The sequence below is a fragment of the Parambassis ranga genome, chromosome 15, assembly GCF_900634625.1.
Source record: "Parambassis ranga chromosome 15, fParRan2.1, whole genome shotgun sequence".
Lineage (NCBI taxonomy): Eukaryota > Metazoa > Chordata > Actinopteri > Ambassidae > Parambassis > Parambassis ranga.
In genome coordinates, this window is record NC_041035.1 from 2623162 (window position 1) to 2648805 (window position 25644).

General features: G+C 45.2%; 1 protein-coding gene across 1 annotated transcript in view; it reads left to right on the top strand.

Moving 5' to 3' along the window:
• The window catches only part of ttc27 (tetratricopeptide repeat domain 27), a 67743-nt gene continuing 42099 nt past the window's right edge, over positions 1–25644 (top strand). The window contains exons 1-6 of the mRNA XM_028423757.1: positions 1–281; positions 6805–6988; positions 7764–7887; positions 19536–19676; positions 21901–22003; positions 25362–25520. Of these exons, the coding sequence (XP_028279558.1) occupies positions 191–281; positions 6805–6988; positions 7764–7887; positions 19536–19676; positions 21901–22003; positions 25362–25520 (802 nt within the window). The 5' untranslated portion in view covers positions 1–190. The remainder of the gene's footprint in view (positions 282–6804; positions 6989–7763; positions 7888–19535; positions 19677–21900; positions 22004–25361; positions 25521–25644) is intronic.

A 25644-nucleotide genomic window follows, 5' to 3' on the forward strand; every position in this document is an offset into this window, starting at 1 on the left:
CGCGTCTGTCATGGCTGCTCACTGATGCCACTTGTACCACATGGGTGAAAATAAACATTTTATCTGGGATTGAGAAGTAACGACTTAGTTTGTGAACACAGCGGTGGCTCGACTGCTCCGACCCGGGACGGCCCTGACTGAAGACGGCGGCTCGTTCTTCACTGTAGCAGGAAGCAGCAGGCGCTCGGTCATGCCGCTGGAGGTGGAGATCCCCGTACTCCGAGGCTTTTTAACAGCCAGCGAGGTAACGGGCTGGAAGCAGGATGTCTTCAGTACTGCAGGTGAGCGGCTGGGTTCCTTTGACTGTTATTTCACCACATAGCTGTTAGCACGGCTCGTTTAATGTGTGCGCCTCATATGTGGCTACAGTGACAGGCTGTGGTTACGAAGCGAGCGGACATTTAAACGCAGCCTTTAACGGTAAGTGCACCGACACTGCCGTCACCGTCAGTAACGGGCTGTTATCGTCACGTTACTGTAAGCGACTAAACAGTTCAAATGAAGTGGTGTGGTATGTAATAGCTGCTAAACGAGGTGCTAGCAGCGATGTGTTCCGCGTCATGCCAAACTTGGTTCAATGTGGGGCAGTTTAAAGTGTGCTTACATGTGTGTGTATGAATATGAATATGAAGTGACACTACAGAGCGCGTCCAAGTGTTGTAAAAGGCGTCGCTTTTCGGCATGTGTCTTATAGACGTGTTGTTGCTGTTTAAATTGTAATGTTAACTTTTACACATGCTAGCATTTAGAATGGGGTAAGTGGAAAGGCTGCCTACAGGAAAACTTGTGCTTCTTTGTCTTGTGTTGCTTTGCTGTGTGACACACTAGGGTTTGTGACAGACTTTGTAAGTGGACTCTGGGTGACGTCTTCTTACACACACACACACACACACACACACACACACACACACACACACACACACACCTGCATCGCTCACATCTGTCAGCGGCTGGTGGTGGAGCACCGGAGCCGAAACCTGAGTCACAGCGTACGGCCAGAAATGCACACAATAATCACCAATACGCTGTTATAGGAGTGCTTTATTGTTGGGTTAAACCAGACCAGGTGGCAGCTCGTAGATGTAGCGTTAGCGCGGTGAGTTTTAGTGTTAATGTTTGATAAACTTGCATTTAAAGAAATAGGCGCGATCGGAAACTTGGTTCAGGGCTTAAAGCAGAACCTTGAAGAACAGCTTCCCATATATTTGTTATGTATTATTTTTAAAATATCTATCTACCAGTCTGTGACGAACGCTTGATGAAAGTTCTGACTTGGCTATTTGTCTGTGTGTGTGTTGTGTAGTCTGGCTGCACCTGCTTTGATGCTGTGTGTGTGAGCAATAGCTGTCTTTAACTTATACAGACAGCTTACACACCTCAGGTGACCTACATGGCAGGATGTAGTCCGTCTCTTTGACAGGCTTCTTATGAGGACTTTGTTGGTGGATGCAGATGTGGGGGGCGACTGGTGTCTTGTCCTCAGAGGATTCTCATTCTGAGTCAGTAGTTGTTTTGAAGGTAGGTGTCCCTGCTGAGCCCTGTCCAAAAAGCTCCTACAATGGACACATTAGAATTGGATTGCGGGTTGAATTTAGGTTCCTCACCTAGGCAACACACGGCGCACTATGGGAAAAAAGGTGAGCCAGTGGATAGAGTGATAGATTTGGACGATATTCTGCTACCATTCATGAGAATGTCACTTGGACGTGTAGTACCTGTAATGATAAGGTACTACACTATAAACAGTATTCTGATGCCAGTGGCCTCTTCCAGCACCCAGACGTGGAGCGGCTAATTGTTCAGGAGTGGTTTGAGGAACACAACAGTTAATTTATGGTGTTGACTTGGCATTCAGATTGACCAGATCCTAGCCCAGCCCAGCATCAGTGGGATGCAATGGAAGTCAGATCAATGAAGTTCTCACCTTACAACTTGTAAGACTTAAAGGATCTGCTGCTAATGTCATGATTCACATGTAGTGGAATGAAGTTATTAAGTTTCTTATGTTGGTTGCGTGCAATTAGGCTCCCCCTGCTGCATTTTAAAGCTCATATATCTGGCAGTAATAATTTACATTGTGCATCTCAATGTTAAGATATTTAAGAGGAGAAGGTTGAGGCTATTAAACAGTAAACACATATCTCAACTAGTCTAGTGATTCCTGCTGAGACACAGATGATCTGTACCATAGATGATAAAACCCATACATTACTAGGCAATTGTATTACACTCAACAAAAATATAAACGCAACACTTTTGTTTTTGCTCCCATGTTTCATGAGATGGACTTGAAGATCTAAACTTCATTCCAGATACACAATATTACCATTCCTCTCAAACATTGTTCACAAATCTGTCTAAATGTGTGATAGTGAGCACTTCTGCTTTGCTGAGATAATCCATCCCACCTCACAGGTGTGCCACATCAAGATGCTGATCTGACATCATGATTAGTGCACAGGTGTACCTCAAACTGCCCACAATAAAAGGCCACCCTGAAATGTGCAGTTTTGTCTCACAGCAAAATGCCAAAGATGCCACAAGCATTGAGGGAGCGTGCAATTGGCATGCTGACAGCAGGAATGTCAACCAGATCTGTTGCTCGTGCATTGAATGTTCATTTCTCCACCATAAGCCGTCTCCAAAGGCGTTTCAGAGAATATGGCAGTACATCCAACCGGCCTCACAACCGCAGACCACGAGTAACCACACCAGCCCAGGACCTCCACATCCAGCAGGTTCACCTCCGAGATCGTCTGAGACCAGCCACTCAGACAGCTGCTGAAACAATTGGTTTGCATAACCAAAGAATTTCTGCACAAACTGTCAGAAACCGTCTCAGGGAAGCTCAACTGCATGCTCGTCGTCCTCATCGGGGTCTTAACCTGACTCCAGATCGTCGCCATAACAGACTTGAGTGGGCAAATGCTCACATTCGATGGCGTCTAGCACGTTGGAGAGGTGTTCTCTTCACGGATGAATCTCGGTTTACATTGTTCAGGGCAGATGCAGACAGCGTGTGTGGCGTCGTGTGGGTGAGCGCTTTGCTGATGTCAATGTTGTGGATCGAGTGGCCCATGGTGGTGGTGGGGTCATGGTATGGGCAGGCATCTGTTATGGACGAAGAACACAGGTGCATTTTATTGATGGCATTTTGAATGCACAGAGATACCGGGATGAGATCCTGAGGCCCATTGTTGTGCCATACATCCATGAACATCACCTCATGTTTCAGCAAGATAATGCACGGCCCCATGTTGCAAGGATCTGTACACAATTCTTGGAAGCTGAAAATGTCCCAGTTCTTGCATGGCCAGCATACTCACCGGACATGTCACCCATTGAACATGTTTGGGATGTGCTTGACCGGCGTATACGACAGCGTGCACCAGTTCCCACTAATATCCAGCAACTTCGCACAGCCATTGAAGAGGAGTGGACCAACATTCCACAGGCCACAATAGACAATCTGATAAACTCTATGCGAAGAAGATGTGTTGCACTGCATGAGGCAAATGGTGGTCACACCAGATACTGACTGGTTCTGAGTCCCCAGACCGCCAATAAAGCAGAAACAAAATGCACATTTCAGGGTGGCCTTTTATTGTGGGCAGTTTGAGGTACACCTGTGCACTAATCATGATGTCAGATCAGCATCTTGATGTGGCACACCTGTGAGGTGGGATGGATTATCTCAGCAAAGCAGAAGTGCTCACTATCACACATTTAGACAGATTTGTGAACAATGTTTGAGAGGAATGGTAATATTGTGTATCTGGAATGAAGTTTAGATCTTCAAGTCCATCTCATGAAACATGGGAGCAAAAACAAAAGTGTTGCGTTTATATTTTTGTTGAGTGTATTTATTAGGAATACTTACGCAGTTAATAATGTAGCATGCTGTATCTTACATATGCACAGCCATGGCCCAGTCTATAGAGTTTACAGCTACATGTTCAATGATTTCAGATGACATGATTGTTTAGATGGCTGATTATATGTATATAAGGTCACTGCAGCATGATTGCTCTATGAACAAGAGTTACATGCAGATGTTTTAACAGAATGTAAACTACAGTCTGATTGAGACTAACCCACCAGTATATTGACAGCTATTAGAAAGTGGTTTGCAGGCAGAATCAAGATAAACAAGAATTGATTATTGAGTGTGAAGGTGCCACGATAGGACGTGCTTATCCAGATAACGTGTTCAGATTACAAATCCTCCTTTGTTATCAGGCAGAGCTTGAGCTCTCTTTTATTAAAGCTAGGACGATATGCTTGGAGCATGGGCTTATGAGTGATATCATTAAAATAAGAGGATGCACATCACCAGGGCAGACATCCCTACTGTATTTGGAGGAATGTAATTGGGCTCATTAGGCTCACCCCAGATCAAAAGAACTCTCACTCACTCACAGAGCAGCCATGTTGAAGGAACTAGTGACCTGGAGGCCGACCATACTCATACTCTGCCATCCCACACAAATGTGCAGTGATGTACTTTGGGAGCATTGGGAAGGCAGTACAAGGATGAGATGATTGTAAAGTGATGGTCAAAGTTTGAGGTTATCCGAGATTTTTATCATGTAAAAATGTTGAACTGAATGTCGAAGCCACCATGTCCAGGTATCAGTTGATAGCCAACCTTTACAGTGTGAAGAAATTACAGTGCCGGTGCGAGCCATTCCTGATCATTCATCTTGGATCTATATTACTGCTCAGCCCTGTACGCTTTCACAAATTCTATTCACCATCGCCTTATTAACTGCAGTTCATTGCCTGAACCTTTATGAATTATGGACTAATTTGAGGGCCTCTGCCTTGTTTTCTATAATTGCTGCCATTTCATTGGCAGACCTGAAGAGTAGCTGAAATGTCATTAAACATGTGGCCATACCTCAGGCTTTCATTTTCCCCCTCATAAAGCTAGAGCCTTCCTCCTCTCCTCATCCTCTGCCTCCCTCCTCACCGTGCTATTATGGCAGCCCCTGGGTTTCATTAGATCAGCAGCAAGATGAAAATCTCCACACCTCCTTTACAACACCAGTCCTACCGCAAGTGCTTATTAAACCAAGGGTGCTGTTAAGGCATCACATGACTGACCTGGTGGTGTGTACAAGTGGGCCAAAGACTGGCATAATGTAGGAACCTGAACCCCCCTCCCCCGTGACACACTGAAGGTGTCAGAAGTTGAAGTTGCACAGGATGACTTCTAGAGTGGTGGCTGATAACTTTACATCACAATGAGCTATGAAGCATGTGATTGGCCTGCTGTTCATATGCATGCAAAGTAGGCAGGACAGCTGCAAGTGTCACTACCTGTGTGTGCACCATTTAAAGTGATACTGATGGTTTGGCATTTTCATACATTATGATCACTTGAACCTGTAGTTGTGGTAGGAGGACATGTACAGCTTGCAGCAGTGTGAGGAGGAAGGTGGTCATTGTCTGCATTGTCTGATCAGAAGCCTATCCAGCAGCGGGCAGTGACAGAGTCTGACAGTGAACTTGGTGTTGGATTGTGGGACTGAACCATGGCTCTAAGTCTAATCTGTTCATTTCAATTCTATGTCTGCAACTTGTGGTACGTCATATGTCAGCTGCTCAAGCAGCCTGCTGGTAGTTGAGTCAGCGGTATGGAGGTATTTCATGCTTGCTTTACTAACAGGGTTAACAGCAATATTTGGAAAGGAAACAGTACCACATCGGCATAGGAGATCAGCTGATATTAGTCCAGGTATTGGTATTGTAACTGGAATGGAACTGTCAGATCATTGCATTCCTTCTAACACTGAGAATTGGAGCATTAAACTGTTTACACTGTGTACACTTCCATTTTCTTAGTTGGAACTTAGCAGCACAGCAATGTGATCAGTGGAGGAAAGTAGAGGTCAGACTGTACAATACCAATAACAGTATTTATCACATTGCTACTTGTTTGAAACCTGTCATTCTTACTAATGAATTGCTGATGAACATTTGTTCTTTTCCTGTTGTGTTGTTTTTCCCACCAACATAGAGAAAATGGTAGTGGGTTTTGGTGTAGTAATACTAAATGTTCTTTAGGAAGCTGCACCACTCAGCTAGAAATGGTCTAAATTCCCTGAGCAGAGAAAGAGATTGCATATTAGTTTTGGCATTCCAGGCATGCTGCATTCCAGTCTGGAGACTGGCTGAACCACCTTGTTTTGAAGATGTTCTTTGGAAGAACAAAGATGATCGTGGAGGAGCCTCGAAGCCGACGTGCTGTTTGTGGCGTCTTTTGTCAGTGCTCAGTCTATTTTCCCGTGTGTTTGGAACGTTTCTCAGTGTAGCTCGGTTTTGTTATGCAGCTCAGAACACCATCTCCTCCCCTCCTCTCACTCTGTTCTCTCCACCGTGGGGAACACAAGGCAATCAATGTTAATGAGTCAAGCCAGTCTCCCTCCTCAAATAAAGCTAATGAAAGAGGGGAGATGTTGAACGGAGCACACGGGCAACACAATTATTTCTGCTGTGGAAATGGTGGCCCTCCAGCCACCCTCTGTCCTTCGATAAATCGACATTTTTCATCATATCTATCTCAACCTCTTCAGCGGTCTCTCCTCATCACACACAATAGAATGAATGGTAGGAACAACACTGTCACACACACTGTCACACACACACACACACACACACACATATAGAGTACACACTATTAGAAAAACCTTTATATACCTTTTCTGGTGGTCCATCTTCTTTGCTACGCTAGTAAAGCAGCCATGTTGTCATGGCAGTGTTAAAGTGTTACTGTTGAATAAAGTCCTCATCTTCTTGCAGAGGCAGGGTCTCTGCTGGAGTCCTTGATGGAAGGCGACTTTGAGGCGGTTCTGCTGAACCCACTGGTGATCGATCTGCTCTCTGGAAATGACAGCTACAGCGAGGGCGAGGACATCGAGGGCTACCTAGAGAGGCGCATCCAAACGTACCTGAGTGAGGGCACCAATGACAGCCAGGCCAACAGGTAACCCGGCGGCAAGGGACACCACCCAGTCAGAGCTACAAGATCATCTGTGAACTTCAGTTTTATTTGTATTATGCATGTTTATACAGGTTAAAAAGAAGAGAGTTATATCTAGACCAAGTGAAATCTGTACAAAGTAGAATAAAATAAAACACAAAATGAAGAATGAGCTGAACTGAATAGGATAAGATGGTGATAGGAAGAAATGGCTCTGCTTAGCTGTCACTCAGACTTGCAGACTTGTCAAATTACCATAATTACTGTAAAGTAATTTTTTCTTTAAGTTTTGATCAATTACCGTAATAAAATTAATGTAAAATTCAGATCAAATTAAAAATAAATAAATCACATATTCAATTACACAATTTATAAATAAAAAGCCAATAATAATAAATAACGGCAGCTCACTAATAACTCCACATAGATTGGCAAAGGGAGCAGTTGTTGATTTGCCCTGGGTTCCTGGTCTCTGTTCCCCTTGTCATACATTTTTAATTTTCAATAAGGGCACCTTAACATCTGCCTTGTTGCTCTCAGGGGAGACTATAGGTAAATGCATGCAGCACGTATCGCTTCTCCTCCTCTCCCCTCATCACTACCAGGTCCTTTTCTTCCATCACCCTCCATCACTTTCTCATCCTAATTGAAAGGCAGTAAAGCCTGTCAATGGGTGTTTTTAAACCCCTCTAATTGGCAGCTAGAAAAGACTATAGTCACTGTGCCTTTCTAGAAGCTCACATGAGCACAGACCTGATATTATTCTGTCCTGCTGCAGGGAGCTGGCAGCGTTGGTGCTTGCTGTCTCATGCCTCCACATGTTTGCTCAGAGTAACTGGACCGGCCCTCCAGTCTCCTGCCATCTTTGTGATCTGCTTCCCCCAGCCCTCCTGTCCTCTCAGGTATGATACTCACCTCATCTCCTCTTCTGTCTGTTACCTCCTCTTCCCTGCCTCCTGCTGTCAGATCGACTTTTAACAAGTGTTACTCTGCTTTTTTGATTGGTCAGTTTGCTGTTATGTCACTGTAAAAGTAAAAACACATTAAAATCCAGACATTAACCTGAGCCGTTAAACTGGAGACTTGTATCATGTCAGTTATGGATACATTTATGGTGTAGTAACATGGCTGTGCACCGGTTTACGTATTTAATTCAGCCAAAGCATTTTTATGGCTCCATTCAGGGTGACAGCCCCAGCAGGAGGCATTTTATTTGTCTTCCAATCTTAATAAAGTCATGATAGAAATTCTGGAATTTTGGATTTTGGACAAACTGATTAGAATGTGGCTATTAAAAGGTCACTGTGACCTTGTAAAGCAACTACATTCTTGCCTTTAAAGGTAGGGTAGGAGATTTCATTCTGACTAGTTAGGCAGTTTCGCATTAAAAGGAAGAATATGAATCATCTGTGGAAGCTATAAAACGCTAAAAACATCAGCCAATCCCTGCACAGAGTATTGGCTGGTTGTCACTCTCTTCCTGCTCTGCGTGCACCAGAGAGGTACGTGCATGATGGCCGAAGTCACAGACTGCAGCTCGTCTTCAGGTAATGCGCGTCCATGTGATTGGAAGGTGTGGCTTCGGGGTGAGCTCCGAGAGAAAGGAACGTGTGTTTACTTTTGAAATCTGGCTAACTCTCACTGAGTTTTCAAAATCTCCACTACCTTTAAGACCATAGAGTCACAAATCCTTTTTGCCAGTGTTTGTGTCTGAACCACAGCTGATTCTAACCAATCAGTGACTTGGCAGTGCATATGTAAAATACAAACCACACTTTTTGACAATATTTCAAGAACTCAATTCAATAATTAATAATTAGAGAGTTGGCACAGGCTACAATAATGAGATGGTAATTCTAGTCTTTTTGTAGTTGTTAGCAGTAGGAGTAGGTGATTATTTAGTTTTTGTTGAAATTTGAATCTGTGTATATGACAGATATTTTAGAGTGTTGTTTTAAACGGATAATTCCTGATTACAATAAGTACATTATAGTGCAACCAGTTCAACATTTACATAGCAAAATGTTTGAGTATAACCCATTAAATTTAGTGGAATCACTCTGTGGTTCTGCATCCAGACAATAGTAAGACTCAAAAGTATCCATTGTTTGCCTTGCTGACAGCTTTGCACACTCTGTGGTGTCTTCCAGGCTGTTTTTTAACAGCTAAGCCCAGAACCTCAGATTGTATTCTACAAAAGAGTATCCCAGAGCTGAACAAGTAACCCAGCAACTGCAGGGAGGACAGTGTGTATTTACATGCTCACGGTGACACTCAAAAATTCAACACAGCATGCATCTCATCTGGTTTATGCTTCATGCAGCCTTAGTGGAGGTCTTGTTGATGAAGGAGCAGAGTGATGGAGAGCTGCTTTGTATGAACTGGCCTCTACAATCAATCACAGTTGGATGCCAACAAGTGCTCAGCATATGTGGGAGCTCATTCAAGAAAGCTGGAAAAGCAGCGCATGAAGCTTGTTCAGACAATGTGAAATGTTTTTTTTATACATTGTGAAAGTGTTAAGTTAAGGATCCCATAAACAATAATACATATGTTTTTACTTGCATAGTAATGGAAGTGGCATGTCCACAGACAAACAGCGCCATCTTGGCTCACACACATAAACTGAGGAGTGGACAACTTCACTCACTCAGCCCAACATCAGAAAAGCTTGTGATGGTGCAACCCTGTCACTGACGCCAAAGGGATAAACCCGCTGCCCACACACACACACACATTTTTCTTTGTTAGCCATTCATTTGCCAAACACATGCACTGCTATAAAGGATAGTCTTGACATTACACACGTTCCATCTGTGTATCTAACACTCCCTCACTCATTTATCTGCATACTGTTATTCTGATGCCTACTTACTCATGATATCGTTCATTCACCTGCTTGCATACACATACTGCTGTTTGAGTAGAGTGCTAAGGGTGATTACCTTTGTTTATCTTTGTGGTGTTTGCCGTCAGATTGAAACGGTGCCATTAATGTGCAGCACGTCTTAAAGCTATGCATCCACACAAGCATTGTACACTGTTACTCGCTTTCTTTTTTTCGTTTCCGTTAGCAGGATCCTCTGATTTTTTTTTTTTTAGTTTGTGTTTTTGCTCACTCTGCCATAACGTAGCTCCATCTTATATTATAGTGCATAGCTGCCAGCTTAAGCTGGTTACATGCTCCACGAGAACAAAGAACTTTCTTCTCGCTCCCCAGGTGGCAGAAACAGGAAAAAAAGTTCGTTTCAACACAATTTTTCTTGCACACCACTGAGCTGCAGAACAGGCACTCCGAGAACAAGATGACGTGATTTTATAGTGGGAATGCCAACAGCGAGAAGAAAGTTCTTTGTTCTCATGGAGTATGTAACCAGCTCTACTCTTTTGAGCAGACAGTGATGTTTGCCGATGTATGCTTTGAAGCAGGTCATGTGTAGTTCCCTGTCTGTTCTTACCCAAAACACTAAGTTTTGTTTTTTGTCTGCGCTTAACTCCAATTTAAACTCTTAACACATAACAGACTTAAGCAGTTTTGGTTGTGGAGTAGTATAATATTTGTGAGTGCTATGAGTACCACATACTAAGTTCCATCTTATTCCACTGTACAGATAAAAACAGTAAAGAGTTTAAGAAACCCTGCTACTCAAACCAAAGTTATGTTGGATAAGCAGCATTGCAGACCACGGAGGATATATGATATTTAATTTAGGGGGGAGCTGTCCCTTTAATTAGCCCATGCTGTAGTATGCTGTAGTGTGCGGGTCTGTTTCAAGAGTTTAAAAGGCAACACCCTGCACTTATTTAAAGAAACCAAACAAAAAGACGGTGCCCACCATAATCTAGAACTTCAATGCAAAATAATGGATGACTGCAAAATGTCCAAATGTCCATCTTTTCATTTGTTGATCTGTGGCCCCTATCTGTCAATAGAAAAATAATCATTCCCGCCATTTTAAATTATTGTTTTAAACCATGTAGAAATGTTTGTTCTGATTGTGTTATACATAATTAACATAGTCGGTATTGTGTGTGTCAGAGCTTAATGTTACAGCTCACTTTATACACTTTGCATGTACAAAGTGAGATGAGTGGAGCAGAACCACAGAGCGCTGTAGACGGGCTCGGTGCTCCTTAATGAAGCATCTCTGGGGTCCTAATTACAGCGGGTTGAGGAGATTGCTTCCTCTTGGCACTGCGAGCACAATAGTGTTTTTCACCCAGCCATTACACCAGGAGTGAGGGCCATTTCTTTTATCGAAGTAATTCCTTTGGTATCAGTGATTTATCTGTGCTGTCACACCAAGGAGCCTGTGTTATAAAGCAGGTCATCCATACATGCGTGGCAGCGCAGGTGAAAGGGAGGACAAACATGGCACTGCCGATGTCATGTGAAGGTTTAGTCCACTTCAGCCTCATTGACATGGATTTCCTTTTCCTATATATCTTTTAATTATTTTTATTTATCATTTTCTTCAGAGAATATCTGGTCATGTTTGCAACATTGTGAACCAGGTGCTGGTTCTGGGTAATGGCAGTTCAAAGTGAATTGCTTTTTCACAGAAAGAAAGGCTCTGTAGAACTGTAGCACTTCATCACTGTATGTGACTCCACTGTCTCAGCTTCAGATTAAGCGCTGCTTTACTTCTTCCTCCATTAGGGAACATTACGTAGGGAGCTGTTCTTCTAAAATCATGCTGTGTTATAAAGCTGTAAACGCCATGATTTTTTCAAACATGAACTAGCTGGACACAAACAAATAGGACCACTTTACAGTCTGTAGAACAACTATGAAAATATGAAGTGTGCTGACATCTTACAGTCTGGCCTCTTCTCCACTAAAGCAGTTCTCTTTCATAGCATTCGTTTCGTGTCTCACTATGGGAGAACGCCCCCTGCGTGATCCCGACAGAAGCTTTAATTACACTACACCAGCCCTTGGGGCTGGTATCAGTGACGTCTATGTCAGGAGGGACCGCCCTCCTCCTATATAATAGGCTGACATAGCTTCAGTCGCCATTCAAACACCTCTTCTCGCTTCTCACAGAAGCCTGATGACAACTGTGTTACTGGGTGCCTAGCTAAACTGCCCACTGATTCGAGTGAAAACTCGGTCACCGGGCGCTTGGTCCCACACGACACGGTTGCTTCACAGCTGAAGAATAGTAGAAATACTATTCCACGCTATCGGTGAAAGTAGAAATACTCTTGCCTCAAGTAGCAATACTTGTCACAGCCGAAGTAGCAATACTTCTGCTAACAGCGGGTGCGTTAGCATCGTCTGTAGGTAGCAATACCACTATACAGCTCACGCTAATAATACCCACAGCAGGTAGCGATACCTCATCACAGGCTAGCCAGGAAAATAGCCATATTTCCCTGAACACAACCAGTAGCTGCACAAGCTAACGCTAGCGCCCTTGAACCCTATGCTAGTCATGGCCACGGCTAACAACCCCGCTGAAGTCGGGAAAAGCCCAAAGCTTTGCCCCTGCGGCAATAAAATGTCTAGCTGGGACACTCACCCCGTGTGTGCAGCAGGTCTGGGCGTACCTCACGCGCAGACGGCTATGTCCTCCACGGACGATTGTATCCACTGCGCTGCTTTCCCACGCAAGTTGCTCCGCCGACGGCTAGCTCGCCAGGCTAGTTTGTCCGGCGGTGACCCACTGCTGTCGGAGACAGCCTCGCCGCAAGGCGGGGTGGATATGTCGGGTGGGGCGGCTGAAGCGCTGCCGCCCGGGCTGAGTTGGGCAGACGCAGTTAACCAGACTGCAGACTCCTGTTTCCCGTCAGAGGAGGGATGGGAGAGCCTTATCCGTGTCGACCCGAGACGAGACGCTGATGACGAGGAGGGAGAGTCTGCCGACTCCGAGCTCCTGTTATCAGACGGTGACGAAGAAGAAACTAACTTCAGCGTCACCGGCGGGGCTGCAAAGCCGGGCGTCGCGATGGGAGAAATCCCTTCGGCGCTTTCTCCCCTGGATCTCGACATGCAGGACATGTGCAAACGTGCCGCTGTAAGGCTCAACATCCCGTGGCCCACGGTTCAAGCCGAGGAAGTCAGGTCTCGCTTTGATGGCAAGAAGCTGCCCAAAGCAAAGAAGACGGGGAAACAAGTGCTGCCAATTTTCCCAGAGCTGCTTGATGAGATAGCGGCTACGTGGAAAGCTAAACCATACAGCGAGAAACACCCCATCTCGGGGAGCTCCCTGTTGGATTGCGAGGGGATGGAGGCTAACGGCATCCGCCAAATACCTCCCATTGAGCCGCTGGTAGCGACACACCTTCACCCGAAGACGTCCCTGTCCTCCTCGGTTTCATCTTTTCCCTCCAAGACAGACCGCTTTCAGTCCAGCCTCACTGACAAGTGTTATAAGGCGGCGGCTCTGTCGGCCAGAGCTCTCAACGCCTCCTCTATCCTGACGGCCTACCAGGCGGAATTAGAGGAGGACATGACGGCTAAACCAGATAACTCCCTGTGGGAAGAAATCTGCGTCATTACGGACCACGTCCTTCGCCTCCACAAGGTGGCTATCCAAGCCACGGGAAGAGCCATGGGTCTTATGGTCCTGCAAGAGAGAGCGCGCTGGCTGGGGCTCACCAACCTCACGACTAAGGAGAAAGAGGAGCTCCTCGACACTCCGGTCGTCCCTCATGGGCTCTTCGGCTCGGCTGTTGCCTCCATGCAGAAGAGATGTGAGGAGAAAAAGAGAGATGATGAGGCGCTGAAACTTTGCCTGCCGAGGAGGGCTCCACCTGTTACTCCCGGCACTTCGCGTCAGTCATATGCTCAGGCTGTCTCTCTCCCGGCTCCTGCTTATCGGATCCCCAAGGTGTCCAAGACGCAGGCAGCCCCTCCAGCCCCTAAAAGCGCCGGCAACCCATGGGCTAGGAAGCAGTCTCCCCATGCTCGGCAAGCCGCTCCACCACCTCAACCCGCTACCGCGACGGTGAGGAAGAGGAAGCGGCAGGCCTGACCGCTTCTCCCCAGGTGGAGGGCCGACCCAGGCTGCCCCCCCAACGGGTCGCCCTGCCCTTCTCCAGCTCAGTTCCAGAGCGGGTTCTGCGGGACGTTGCCCGCATAGAGTGCAGCACTTGGGCCGGTGTTCACGTTCGAGTGCCCAACAAACACAGACAGCATTCTCAGTGTTGCACAAGCACTTCTGTCTTGCACTCTGTAATAAAACAGTCCAATGCGCATCCAGGCAGAGAGCCGAGGGCGCTGTTGACTATGACTATGAAAAAAATGCAGAAAAAAGATATGTTAAGACACACAACTATCTTCTCTGCTATAACACAGCCCGCGGGGACCAACATCCCCGCGGCTGTGACGCGGTCCGCCCGGGCACCTCCATGCAGCAGGCAGGAGTCACCGGGGCGGATGGGCGTTGGGTGTTACGCACCTCGACCTCAAGAGGGCGCCAACGTACCACATATGACAGAGTTGCCGGTCAGCCCGCTTTCTCTGCACACAGAGAATTGGGCGGCCTGCACACGGTCAGAATGGGTGTTGAGAACCGTTCAGAAGGGTTACAGACTTCAATTCAGAGCCGTTCCACCTCATTTCAAAGGGATGATTTTCTCTCATGCTCAGGGAGAATCCGCAAACATTCTCCTAGAGGAAATTTCCACTCTGAGGGAGAAAGGAGCAATAAGAGTTGTCCCGCCCGAGGAGGCCCACAGCGGGTTCTACTCGAGGTATTTCCTGGTTCCAAAAAAGGGGGGGCAGGGGATGAGGGCCATCCTGGACCTCAGAGCCCTGAACCACTATTTAAGGAAATACAAATTCAGGATGCTGACACACGCCTCTCTGCTGCGTTTCGTGCGGGCAGGCGATTGGTTCACATCTGTCGACCTGAGGGATGCATATTTCCACATTCCAGTGTATCCTCCACACTGGAAGTTTCTCAGGTTTGCCTTCCGAGGGACAGCATACGAGTTAATGGTGCTGCCGTTCGGCCTGTCATTGAGTCCCAGAGTGTTTGTGAAATGCACAGAGGCAGCTGTAGCCCCACTCAGGGAGAGAGGCATCCGCGTGGCCACTTACATAGACGACTGGCTTGTCGCAGCCTCTACACCCCGAGAGGCGGCCCACCATACAGATGTTCTCAGGGAACATCTGGTGAGTTTGGGGTTTCGCCTGAATATGGAAAAAAGCATGTTGACACCTTCTCAGTGCATCACCTTCATAGGCCTGACTTTGGACTCTCTCCAAGGCAGAGTTTTCCTGTCTCAGGACAGGGTGGTGGCAATGAAAGGATGCCTTGCACTGTTTCACAGGGGCAACACAGTCACACTCAGACAGTGTCAGAGGCTGTTAGGCCTGATGGCCTCGTCTGTGGTGGTGATACCCCTGGGACGCCTGTACATGAGAGGGCCTCAGCGTTGGGTAGCCTCCCTTGGCCTAGATCCTCTCCGAGATGGTCATCGACGGGTGAGGGTTTCTGTGGACTGCTCACTGGCTCTGCGCCAGTGGAAGAGCCCAAGGTTTCTGACCCAGGGGGCTACCATGGGAACTGTTTCGGCCAGGAAGGTGATCTCTACAGATGCCTCTCTCACAGGCTGGGGTGCTACACACGAAGGGAGGACAGTGAACGGGAAGTGGGGCCCTCACATGCGCTTCACCCACATAAACTGTCTGGAGCTGATTGCTGTTCATTTGGCTCTAAAACATTTCCTCCCCTGGCTGCGGGGACACCATGTCCTAGTGAGGACAGACAACTCCACCGTGGTAGCCTACATCAACAGGCAGGGAGGCTTGAGATCTCTGCGGTTGCATGCGCTGGCACACAGACTGATAGTCTGGAGCAATGTGCACTTTCAGTCACTGAGAGCGACTCATGTTCCAGGCGTACTGAATTGCGGGGCGGACCTACTCTCCAGGGGGATCCCTCTATATGCAGACTGGAGACTTCACCCAGAAGTGGTGAAGCAGATTTGGCTGCGGTATGGACGGGCGGCAGTGGACCTTTATGCGTCAGCGGAGAATGCCCAGTGTCCGCTGTTCTTCTCCCTGCACGACCGAGTGGCTCCGCTGGGGATCGATGCACTGGCACACGAGTGGCCACGTGCTCTCCTGTATGCTTTTCCCCCAGTGGCTCTCATCCCTCCAACTCTGGCCAGAGTGAGGGAGAAGGGGCTGGTCGTAATCCTGGTGGCTCCGCACTGGCCAGCGAAACACTGGATGGCGGAGATTTACCAGCTTCTGGCGGGCACGCCTTGGCAGCTGCCATTACGCAGGGACCTGCTATCCCAGGCACGAGGGGAAATATTTCACCCTCACCCAGAGAGGCTGGCTCTGTGGGCCTGGCCCGTGAGTGGTTTAACCTGAACTCAACAGGACTCCCAAACAGTGTCATTGAGACTATTCAATGTGCTAGGGCCTCATCGACTAGGAAGTTGTATGGGCTTAAGTGGCAAGTGTTTGAGAGCTGGTGCTCGGAGTCCCAGGCCATTCCTTTTCAGTGTTCTGTGGGGGTGATTTTATCCTTTCTGCAGGACCTCATTGAGAAGGAAAAATCTTTTTCAACCATCAAGGTGTACCTGGCGGCAATCTCTGCTTGCCATGTTGGTTTTGATGGTAAATCTGTGGGTCGACACCCTCTGGTGTGTCAGTTCATGAAAGGTGCACGACGTAAATTGCCGGTATCTAGGTCTCTTACGCCGTCATGGGACCTGCCCACGGTGCTGGATGCTCTTTCTGGTCCACCTTTTGAACCACTGGATCAGGTGGACTTGAAGGTGGTATCTCTTAAGACAGCGCTGCTCCTGGCCTTGGCCTCGGCTAAGCGCGTCGGTGAGGTTCATGCCTGTCATGTCTGTGCACGAGGCTTGTACCCATTTTTCACCAGGGGGCGAGAGGGTCAGTATGCAGCCTAACCCAGCCTTTATCCCAAAGGTGGTTGGGTCTCTCTCCCCAATAGAGCTGGTTGCTTTTTATCCACCGCCTTACTCCTCTGAGGAGCATCGGCGTCTGCATACGCTGTGTCCGGTCCGTGCACTAAGGACCTATCTGGACAGGACTCAGGGTGTTAGGCAGAGTGACCAGTTGTTTGTGTCCTGGGCTAAGCCATGTGTGGGCAAGCCAGTCTCAAAACAGCGGCTTTCCCACTGGATTGTGGAGGCTATTGCTCTGGCTTACACGACCAAAGGTCTTCCGCCTCCTGCTGGTCTGCGTGCGCACTCCACTAGGGGCCTTGCTGCTTCCTGGGCTCTCTTTAAGGGGGTTTCAGCCCAGGAAATTTGTGCAGCTGCAAGTTGGGCTTCACCCCACACTTTTGCTAGGTTTTACAAGTTGGATGTTACAGTTCCAACCCTGGCACATTCAGTTCTTGGGGTAGGGTTTTCACGGGGTACAACCCACTCTTCGTGAGGCCCCTCTGGGACAGTTGTCATTTTTACAGGCATGTCTGGCAATCCGGGAGTCAGTATTTCTCCCATAGTGAGACACGAAACGAATGCTATGAAAGAGAACTGGAGGTTATGGCTATAACCATGGTTCTCTGATTAGCATGAGTGAGTGTCTCACCAGACCACCCTCCTTGCTATGGAAGCGAGGAAGAGGTGAGCTTGTTTGAATGGCGACTGAAGCTATGTCAGCCTATTATATAGGAGGAGGGCGGTCCCTCCTGACATAGACGTCACTGATACCAGCCCCAAGGGCTGGTGTAGTGTAATTAAAGCTTCTGTCGGGATCACGCAGGGGGCGTTCTCCCATAGTGAGACACTCACTCATGCTAATCAGAGAACCATGGTTATAGCCATAACCTCCAGTTTACCTTATTGCTGCTTGTTTCTGCTTATGTTTTCATGTGCTTTTTGTCTTTGTGTGTGGTCAAATTTAGCCTTTATAGCTAAATTTCACAAATTGCATAATCAATAAAACTCCTCATGCCAATTAGTATGCTTTAAGCTTTCTGACGCTACATTCGAAAACACACTGATACCCTATTTAAACTATACAATTAAAGGTAGGGTAGGAGATTTCATTCTGATGCACTTTTTGTTAAATTAGTGTAACTTCTCTTTACAATCTCATAGCAACTGATTAGTTTGGCAGTTCCACATTAAAACAAAGAATATTAATCATCTGTGGAAGCTATAAAACGCTAAAAACATCCTCCGGGACGACCCTGCGCGGAGTATTGGCTGGTTGTCACTCTCTTCCTGCTCTGCGTGCACCAGAGAGATATGTGCATGATGGCCGAAGTCACAGACCGCAGCTCGTCTTGAGGTAATGCACGTCCATGTGATTGGAGGCGTGGCTTCGGGGTGATCTCTGAGAGAAAGGGGCGTGTGTTTACTTTTGAGATATGGCAGACTCTCACTGAGTTTTCAAAATCTCCTACCCTACCTTTAATGTATTATATATGATAGGTTATGATAAATTATCATGTTTTACGTACTTCTCCCTTTTTGGTTCCATGATAAAATTACATAATCTGCAGATCTACAAGAGATGACATCACTGCAGTGTTGTTGTCATGAAGCAGAGAAGTAGAATCGCTTAGAGAAATGTAACCAGTCTGATTAGTGCTGTGGTTACTGCTGGGGTTTTTATGCACTGCTGTGAAGGACAGCAAATCTTCTAAATGGCTGTAGTAATTACTTACACCATGTAATTATGGTGTAATTACAAACACCTTGTAAATACTAACACTTAATTAAATAATGATTGGGAAACCTGGGAAGTAGCTATTGTAAATAATGAGGATGATTCTAATGCATGATCATTATCTTGTGGTGTCACTGATCAGACCATGTTCATAAATAATGTGTGTATACCTTGTACTGTACATGAATAGTTTGGGTTGGACGGGTCAGGATTGCTGCTGGAAAAATTATTGTGAGGAGGAAGCTGAGCCTGGAGTCCGGCTCTCTCCCGGCTCTTGTTTATGTGTGAGACTTTGTGGCAGAAAGGTTCCGATCATGAATACAAGCAGCTGAAATGAGTTCTGCTCACTGCGTGTCTGGGTTCACAATCACAGACAGGACTTCTTCTTGTGCATGTAGCCCCTGGATGATCCCCCTTAAAGAAAAGAACCCTGGGCAGAATATTACATCCCATCTGGGATGGGCACTGTGTGAGCTGGATGGAGAAACAGAGGCTGCCCTGACTGCACTGTGTAATGGCTCAGATATGGATACACAGCTGACAATGGATGAATGGATGTCTAACAGTAGTGCATTAGTCACTGTATCCTGAGACATGTTTTAATTACTTCTGGGCTAGAGTGAAGATGTAATAATCAGGCCTGTCCAATACATAAAGTGGAATGGAAGAGGGATGCTGCAATTATATGGTGAGCTCCATAAGGTACATTTAAGCCTGCGCATCAACAGCTATTAACCGCATGTTACACCGCATGAGGTCAATAAAAGCTGTGCCAGACTGGGGATCTCTCCACTGTGACAAACAATACAAACCTTTTGAGAGTTTCCACTGATTCTGTTGATGTGGACCATACTGAATTTTAATGTGTAGTCACGTATCAGAAGTGGTAAAAATAACTTCAGTGTCAATCATTTCAATGTCTTTGTCTGACAGTCCCACACGCTGGTTGAGGCCATCCACTCCAGCCTGCTTCTGGATGGGGAGTCCGTGTACAGCCTGGTGGCCAACCCCATCCTCCTCCTGCTGGCCAGGGTCATCCTCATCAAGTGCTCCTCCATGATGGACAGCCTCCAGGTAAAACACAGTGTATTTTATCTCAGATCAAGACACCTGCCTGATGTTATGGAATAAAATTCAGTTTTCACAGTGATGTTTCATTTTGTCACCCAAAAGTGGTCAGGTTCAGGAGTCCAGGCAGGTAGAATACAGATGGGTGATGATATTTTAGTGTGGTTAGTGAGTCATTTTGCCATTATAGTTATCTGGGAAATACTTAATGCGTTTCTGCAGACTGAAGCAAAGCTAAACCAACACACTGCTGAAACCTTGGCAGACTTGGGTGATCTTTGAAGATCGGTCAGAGCTACTTGGACTTGCAGTTAAAAAAAGTTACAAATTGAAAGGGATACTGAGATCCTGTGGCATCATGCTGGGACATTCTCGGGCATCCATGCCTATGTCTTACTGTACTGCTACCCTTTTTGATGCACTGTGTGAATCCTAACCGTACAGTGCTGTATCTTCTGCTAATGCCACAGTGCTCTGCTGGGTATTTTACATATGTCAGAGTGACTCAATAGCTGAGGATGGCGCTACAGAATGTGTGTGACATCTCAGTTTACTGCTCAGGCTGATATTGTGTGGTCTCAGCCCTGCATTAATGGCTTTCTTTTCATTGAAACTGTGCTGCAAGGCATGCTTCTTATTAAGAAAGAGCCTCTTAACAGACTCTGTTTCTTCACTATTTCATGCTTCAGTGTCTCTCCAGTCAATGTCTTATTCTGGTTTTGATAATTTTACAATATATAAATCATGTGTATTCTTTCCCCTGAATTACAGTACCAGGATTTGAGCGGTCAGTTTTGTCTAATTTCTTTCCATTAGCTGCAGTTCCCTTTTTTATTCCAGGCACCACATCCAAGATCAGACTTTATACAGGGGCTTGAAACTGGAGTATGATACTTATTATTAACACTTAATAAGAATACAGTAAAAACTCAATGGTATTTGCTGTTGTTTTCCTGTTTTACTTTTGTCATTGTGTACCTCTTTGTGTTTCATCCCTCCTATGTTTCCCACCTTGTTGATTGCCTGCCTCGGCCTCTTTGTTGTCACCTGTGTGCGTTTCCCTCTTTGTATTCATGTCCTGCGCTCCTCTTTGTCAGTCCGTCTCTGTTAATAGCTGTGTTCTCTTCAGTGTTTCTTGTTGTTTGTTCATGTGTTTCTGTTCATTCTCCTTTTCTTTGTTTTCTTTGGCTCCAATTTGAACACCTTAACAACAGACAAAACAGACTTAAGCAGTTTTGGTTGTGGAGTAGTGTGGTATTTGTTGGTGCTATGAGTACCACATACTAAGTGCCATCTTATTCCATTATATAGGTAAAAAAGTAAAGAGTTTAAAAAACCTTGCTACTGAAACCAAAGTTATGTTGGATAAGCAGCATTGCAGACCACAGGGGATATATAATATTTATTTTAGGGGGCAGCTGTCCCTTTAATTAGCCCATGCTTTAGTGTGCGGGTCTGTTTCCAGAGTGTGAAAGGCAACACCCTGCACTTATTTGAAGAAACCAAACAAAAAGATGGTGCCCACCATAATCTAGAACTCCAATGCAAAATAATGGATAACAGCAAAATGTCCATCTTTTCATTTGTTTTTTTTTATTTTTTATTTTTTTAATAAAGGAGAATGGTGTAGCAGTCATTTCCTGACCCCAGCTCTGTCAGTTATATAAGCTTTTTACAAGGTTTGGGCGTAAGAGGAAATGTGGCACTTACATGACTGCAAGATATCCACGTTTTTTTTCTCTCTTTCTGCTGCTTTCTGTTCTGGTCAGATGTAAAAAGCAAAGGAGTTGGCTGTTTTTAGTGTGTGGTCAGCACTTAGCAGCAGCACGCAGCACTCGGAATGCTGCTGTTTTATTTGTACTGAAGGGGCCTTGGGATCAGCGTTTAATGTGTGTGTGTTTTTTATTCAGCTAAGCATGTACTTTCTGAACCAAATGTATCTTTCATCATTCAGATCAAAGTGAAAAGAAAAATGCTTGCCTCCATTTTTAGTACATCTTTATTTTGCAGTGTGCTCCCAGATAAAAATATGTAGAAGTTCATTAAAAATGTTATCTGACAAAAAAGAAAACATTGTTCACCGCATTTTAACAGCAGTTTAATTTAAAATAAAACTCAACACTAGCATTTCATGCATACTGCCAATAGATCCTAGCTTTGTCTTAATGTAGACCAGAGGTCCTGTTAACTTAGACCCTGACCAGACTTTTGTGTGTGTGTGTGTGTGTAGCTGCTGCCCTGGTGGACCCTTCGTTATGTCAACCTGCACCAGCAAATCCTGGAGGCCCGCTCTCCACAGCTCCTCAGCTTGGCACAAAGCAGCATGGACAAAGGTCTGTCAACATCCATGGATATTTGTGTGTGTTTTATGTTGTGGGTTATCCTCAGGATTTCATGGATCATTTGAACAGCTACACACACAGCGTGTCAGCCTGTTTCTTCTACGTATGTTCATTTGCCACCTGCACTCTGCGGTCACATTTATTGTGTTTTACTTTGGCTAAATTCACAGTATAGTTGTTCTTGATTTCATTTCATTCATCCAATAAGTGACCGAGGTTCACATCTGAACTTTATTGGCTCGACTGTATTTTCACCAGCTGCTGATTCAATGTTGATGATAAGATTGTTTTTCTTTTTTTACATTTACTTTAATCTAAATTTTTTTCATGAAATATCAGGATATTCTGCTTAGACTAGCTTACATTTTTATGCCAAGCTCTCATGATGCATTTAAGTACCACGGCTCTTGTGTGGCTCTGATGAATTAATTTTTGGCTTCATCAAATCAAACCTGCCGGCATGTCCCGAATTTCCCTGAAGGACCTTCTCAAAGGGATTAATAAAGTATATTCTATTCTATTCTATTCTATTCTATTCTATTCTATTCTGCTTTAAGTACTACATCTGTATAGCCCTTGGTTCAGCCCTGTTCCAAACATGCTGTCTGAAAATGAAAAGAAGCTGTTGCTGCCCATGCATGCCTCCTTACTGGTAGAGTGTTCCTTGTCTTTGTTACCACCACAACTTATACCTCAGGGGAGGTAAGGCAGGGCAACCATCAGAGCTTTGAGTAGCAGAGAGAGGGGGAGTACAGTCAATTGGTTATTTAGAATAAGATCAATAGATAGATCAATTCAATAGTTTTAAACATTAAGTTACACACATGAGTACACGGTGACGTTTGACCCTCATATTGGGATCACTTTGTCCTTAAATGCCATGAAAATTAGAACCATATTTATCACTGTCCAGTATCATCTTCTCTCACACAGTTCTTCTGCGCAGTTTTTCTTTTATCTTCCTCATACTTTAGTCTTCATCAGGCTGAAATATTCACTGGACTCTCGGATACAACATGACCTGGATGAATGAGAGTCTTCACAGATGATGTGTTTACAGTTCTGAGTAGATGCAGTGGATCATATTGTTTAACCATGCAACACATGTGTTTATGTTTTACTTTGACAGAAATATTGTGATTGCAAGTTTTCATGTTTAGCTGGAGAGGCAGAATGTAGTGTATTTTATTTGCAATACAATAGCAATAGCATGAAGTTCATTTACTTCCATTAGAATAAGTGTGTTGGATTAATTGGTTTATAGATTTTTTTTTTGTGCCTTTGCATATGTGAGATTAAAAAGCAAAGCCCCAAACGGGCTGTTGTTTATGTATTTATTGTTTGCTTTTTCCACTCAGAGCTCGCTGCTGGAGTTTATTCTTTCAGGGAAGAGTGCTATTTGTTGGAGTGCAGTCTGTTGTGTGATGGTTAACAGAGTGTGAAGGGCTAGCAGGCAACAAAACAGTCCAATCCACATTCCAGGAGCTGTTGGCCACACAATCCTGTTATAGGTGACACGAACAGAGGCGATCTGTTTTCTCCCCACGATACAGAGCTCAGAGGTGCTGCTGCCATGACGTCTGTCTTGCTTCAGATTGGTGTGGTACTCTGTTGCTGAATTTAATTTTCTTTTTTTGTCACACTTCACAATTCAATTAACTGTGAGTATTGAGAAGTTGCTGTTTGCTTTTTTTAGCTTCTCTGCAGCATTCAGGGTCCATGTTGAACACGCACGTCTCATGAATGCTTTTTTGATAAGTCTGTTCACGGTTTAAAAGAAGCTGAGAGTGTCAAAGCGTAGCTGAATATTTATAAAGCAGGGCCTGAATAAACACACCTATAAATATCTCCAAAGATAGATAGTCCTTAGAAAGCATCACACTGTAATTTACATATTTCAAGTGGCTAATTTTAGTATAAAAGAAAAAGAACAATGTTTTCCTCACAGGATTTGGCTCTTTTTCTGTCCCTTCGGCTTCTACTTATTGCACAGTATTTTCTTTCCTTTAAGCTTATCCATCTTATTAATGTACAAAATTACAACAGTGAGTCAGAAGTTACTGTTCCTTAACTTGTTAGCTTGTTGGTAAAAGCAGTCATTCAAAGGGATCAGAGTGAAGTTAAAAAGCAGTAAGGACAGAAGGTTATAAACCTGAACCTGCCTTTTCACACAGTAGCGTTGCCGTTAGTAACAAAGTACATCATCAAGTTTGTATTGAGCAGTCAGTCTGTCCACATGTGGCCCAAAATTTTACTGCAAAATGTCATCCAAAAACATGGTCGCTGCAGACAGGGACTCCACCAGCTGTCTCTGCCCAGTACCCGGCAGCTCTCCATGCCCGCTGGCTGTTAGCACCTTCGGCTGGTTCGGCAGGTGTGTGATGTGTGTGTAGTAAATGCAGTTACTTTAGGGAGGCGTCATCAGTGCATGTGTGTCATAGCATGAAATGCTGCATTTTAAAAAAGCAATGCTAATGCTGGTTGCACAAGGAAGTAGAAAAGGGCAAGTAAAAGCAAAAGTATTGATTTTGTCATAATGCTTAAGCTCATCGATAGTCATCAATAGTTGAGAGTTTTAGACAAAGAGCTGACCCAGAACCATTGGTGGTCATATTGCAAAGAGCTAAAGAAAAGCCTTTATATGTTTGTTCAATTCTTAATGAAAATGTAAAGTACTGCAGTGAGCCAGAAGCCAAAGTACTTTTTCTTGAAGAGGTTAAATATTTGTAAAATCACTGGTGTGTGTGTGTTCTGTACCGTCTAATGGACAGTCACCCAGCCTTCAGAGAGTCGATTTCCTGCAGTGTGAAACGGTCGGTGTTAAAGGTGACACTGAGGTGTTGCATGTGAATTTCTCTCTCTCCCTTTGCTTCGCTTTGGGCACCATCAGCCTCATTAATGTTGAATGGGGATGAAAGTGTATGATTTCTGATCATGAATTATACACCACCTCACAGCTTTGTTTCTGCCGCCCGTCTCAGGATGATCTCCCGAATTAATAATCACATCAGAGGGAAAGAGAGAGGAGTAGCAGCACAGCTCAGAGAAGCAGATAAGATACAGCTGCATTACCTCCACGCTCGCTTTGTCCTTTTTAACCAGCCACATCAAGGCCTGTTTTTTTGGGCTGGGACTGTGAAGAAAGCGGATGGCTATTCACAAGGATGGGTAACTTGGACGCAGTTAGGAAGTTATCAGGGAAGCTTAGAATAATCCGGTGATTCACTTATGTAGACAGCCTCAAGTGGTTGCTGGAGGAACTGCGGGTTTCGGTGCTTAACGATGGTTTGTTCTCCCCTCTAGTTGCTGCATGATGTGTAGTTTTATTCTCCTCTCTGTCCTCTCACAGTGCTGAGGTGCCAGGATGTGTTGTCTGAGCAGAGGAACCTGGTTATCCAGTTCCACCTGGAGTGTGTCTACACCTGTCTCACCTACTATGAGTATCAGCCAGCCAAGGAACACATCGAGAAGGCCCAGGAGCTCTCTGGACTCAACATCAACATGACTGGTAAGGAAAGGCCTACGATGCATGCTGAATAGGAAACCAGTCTCCTTGCTAGTGCTAGGCTAATTAGCTGCTAATGAATTCAAAATTTGAAAATGACCAGAGGATATTCATTTCACAAAGAGTT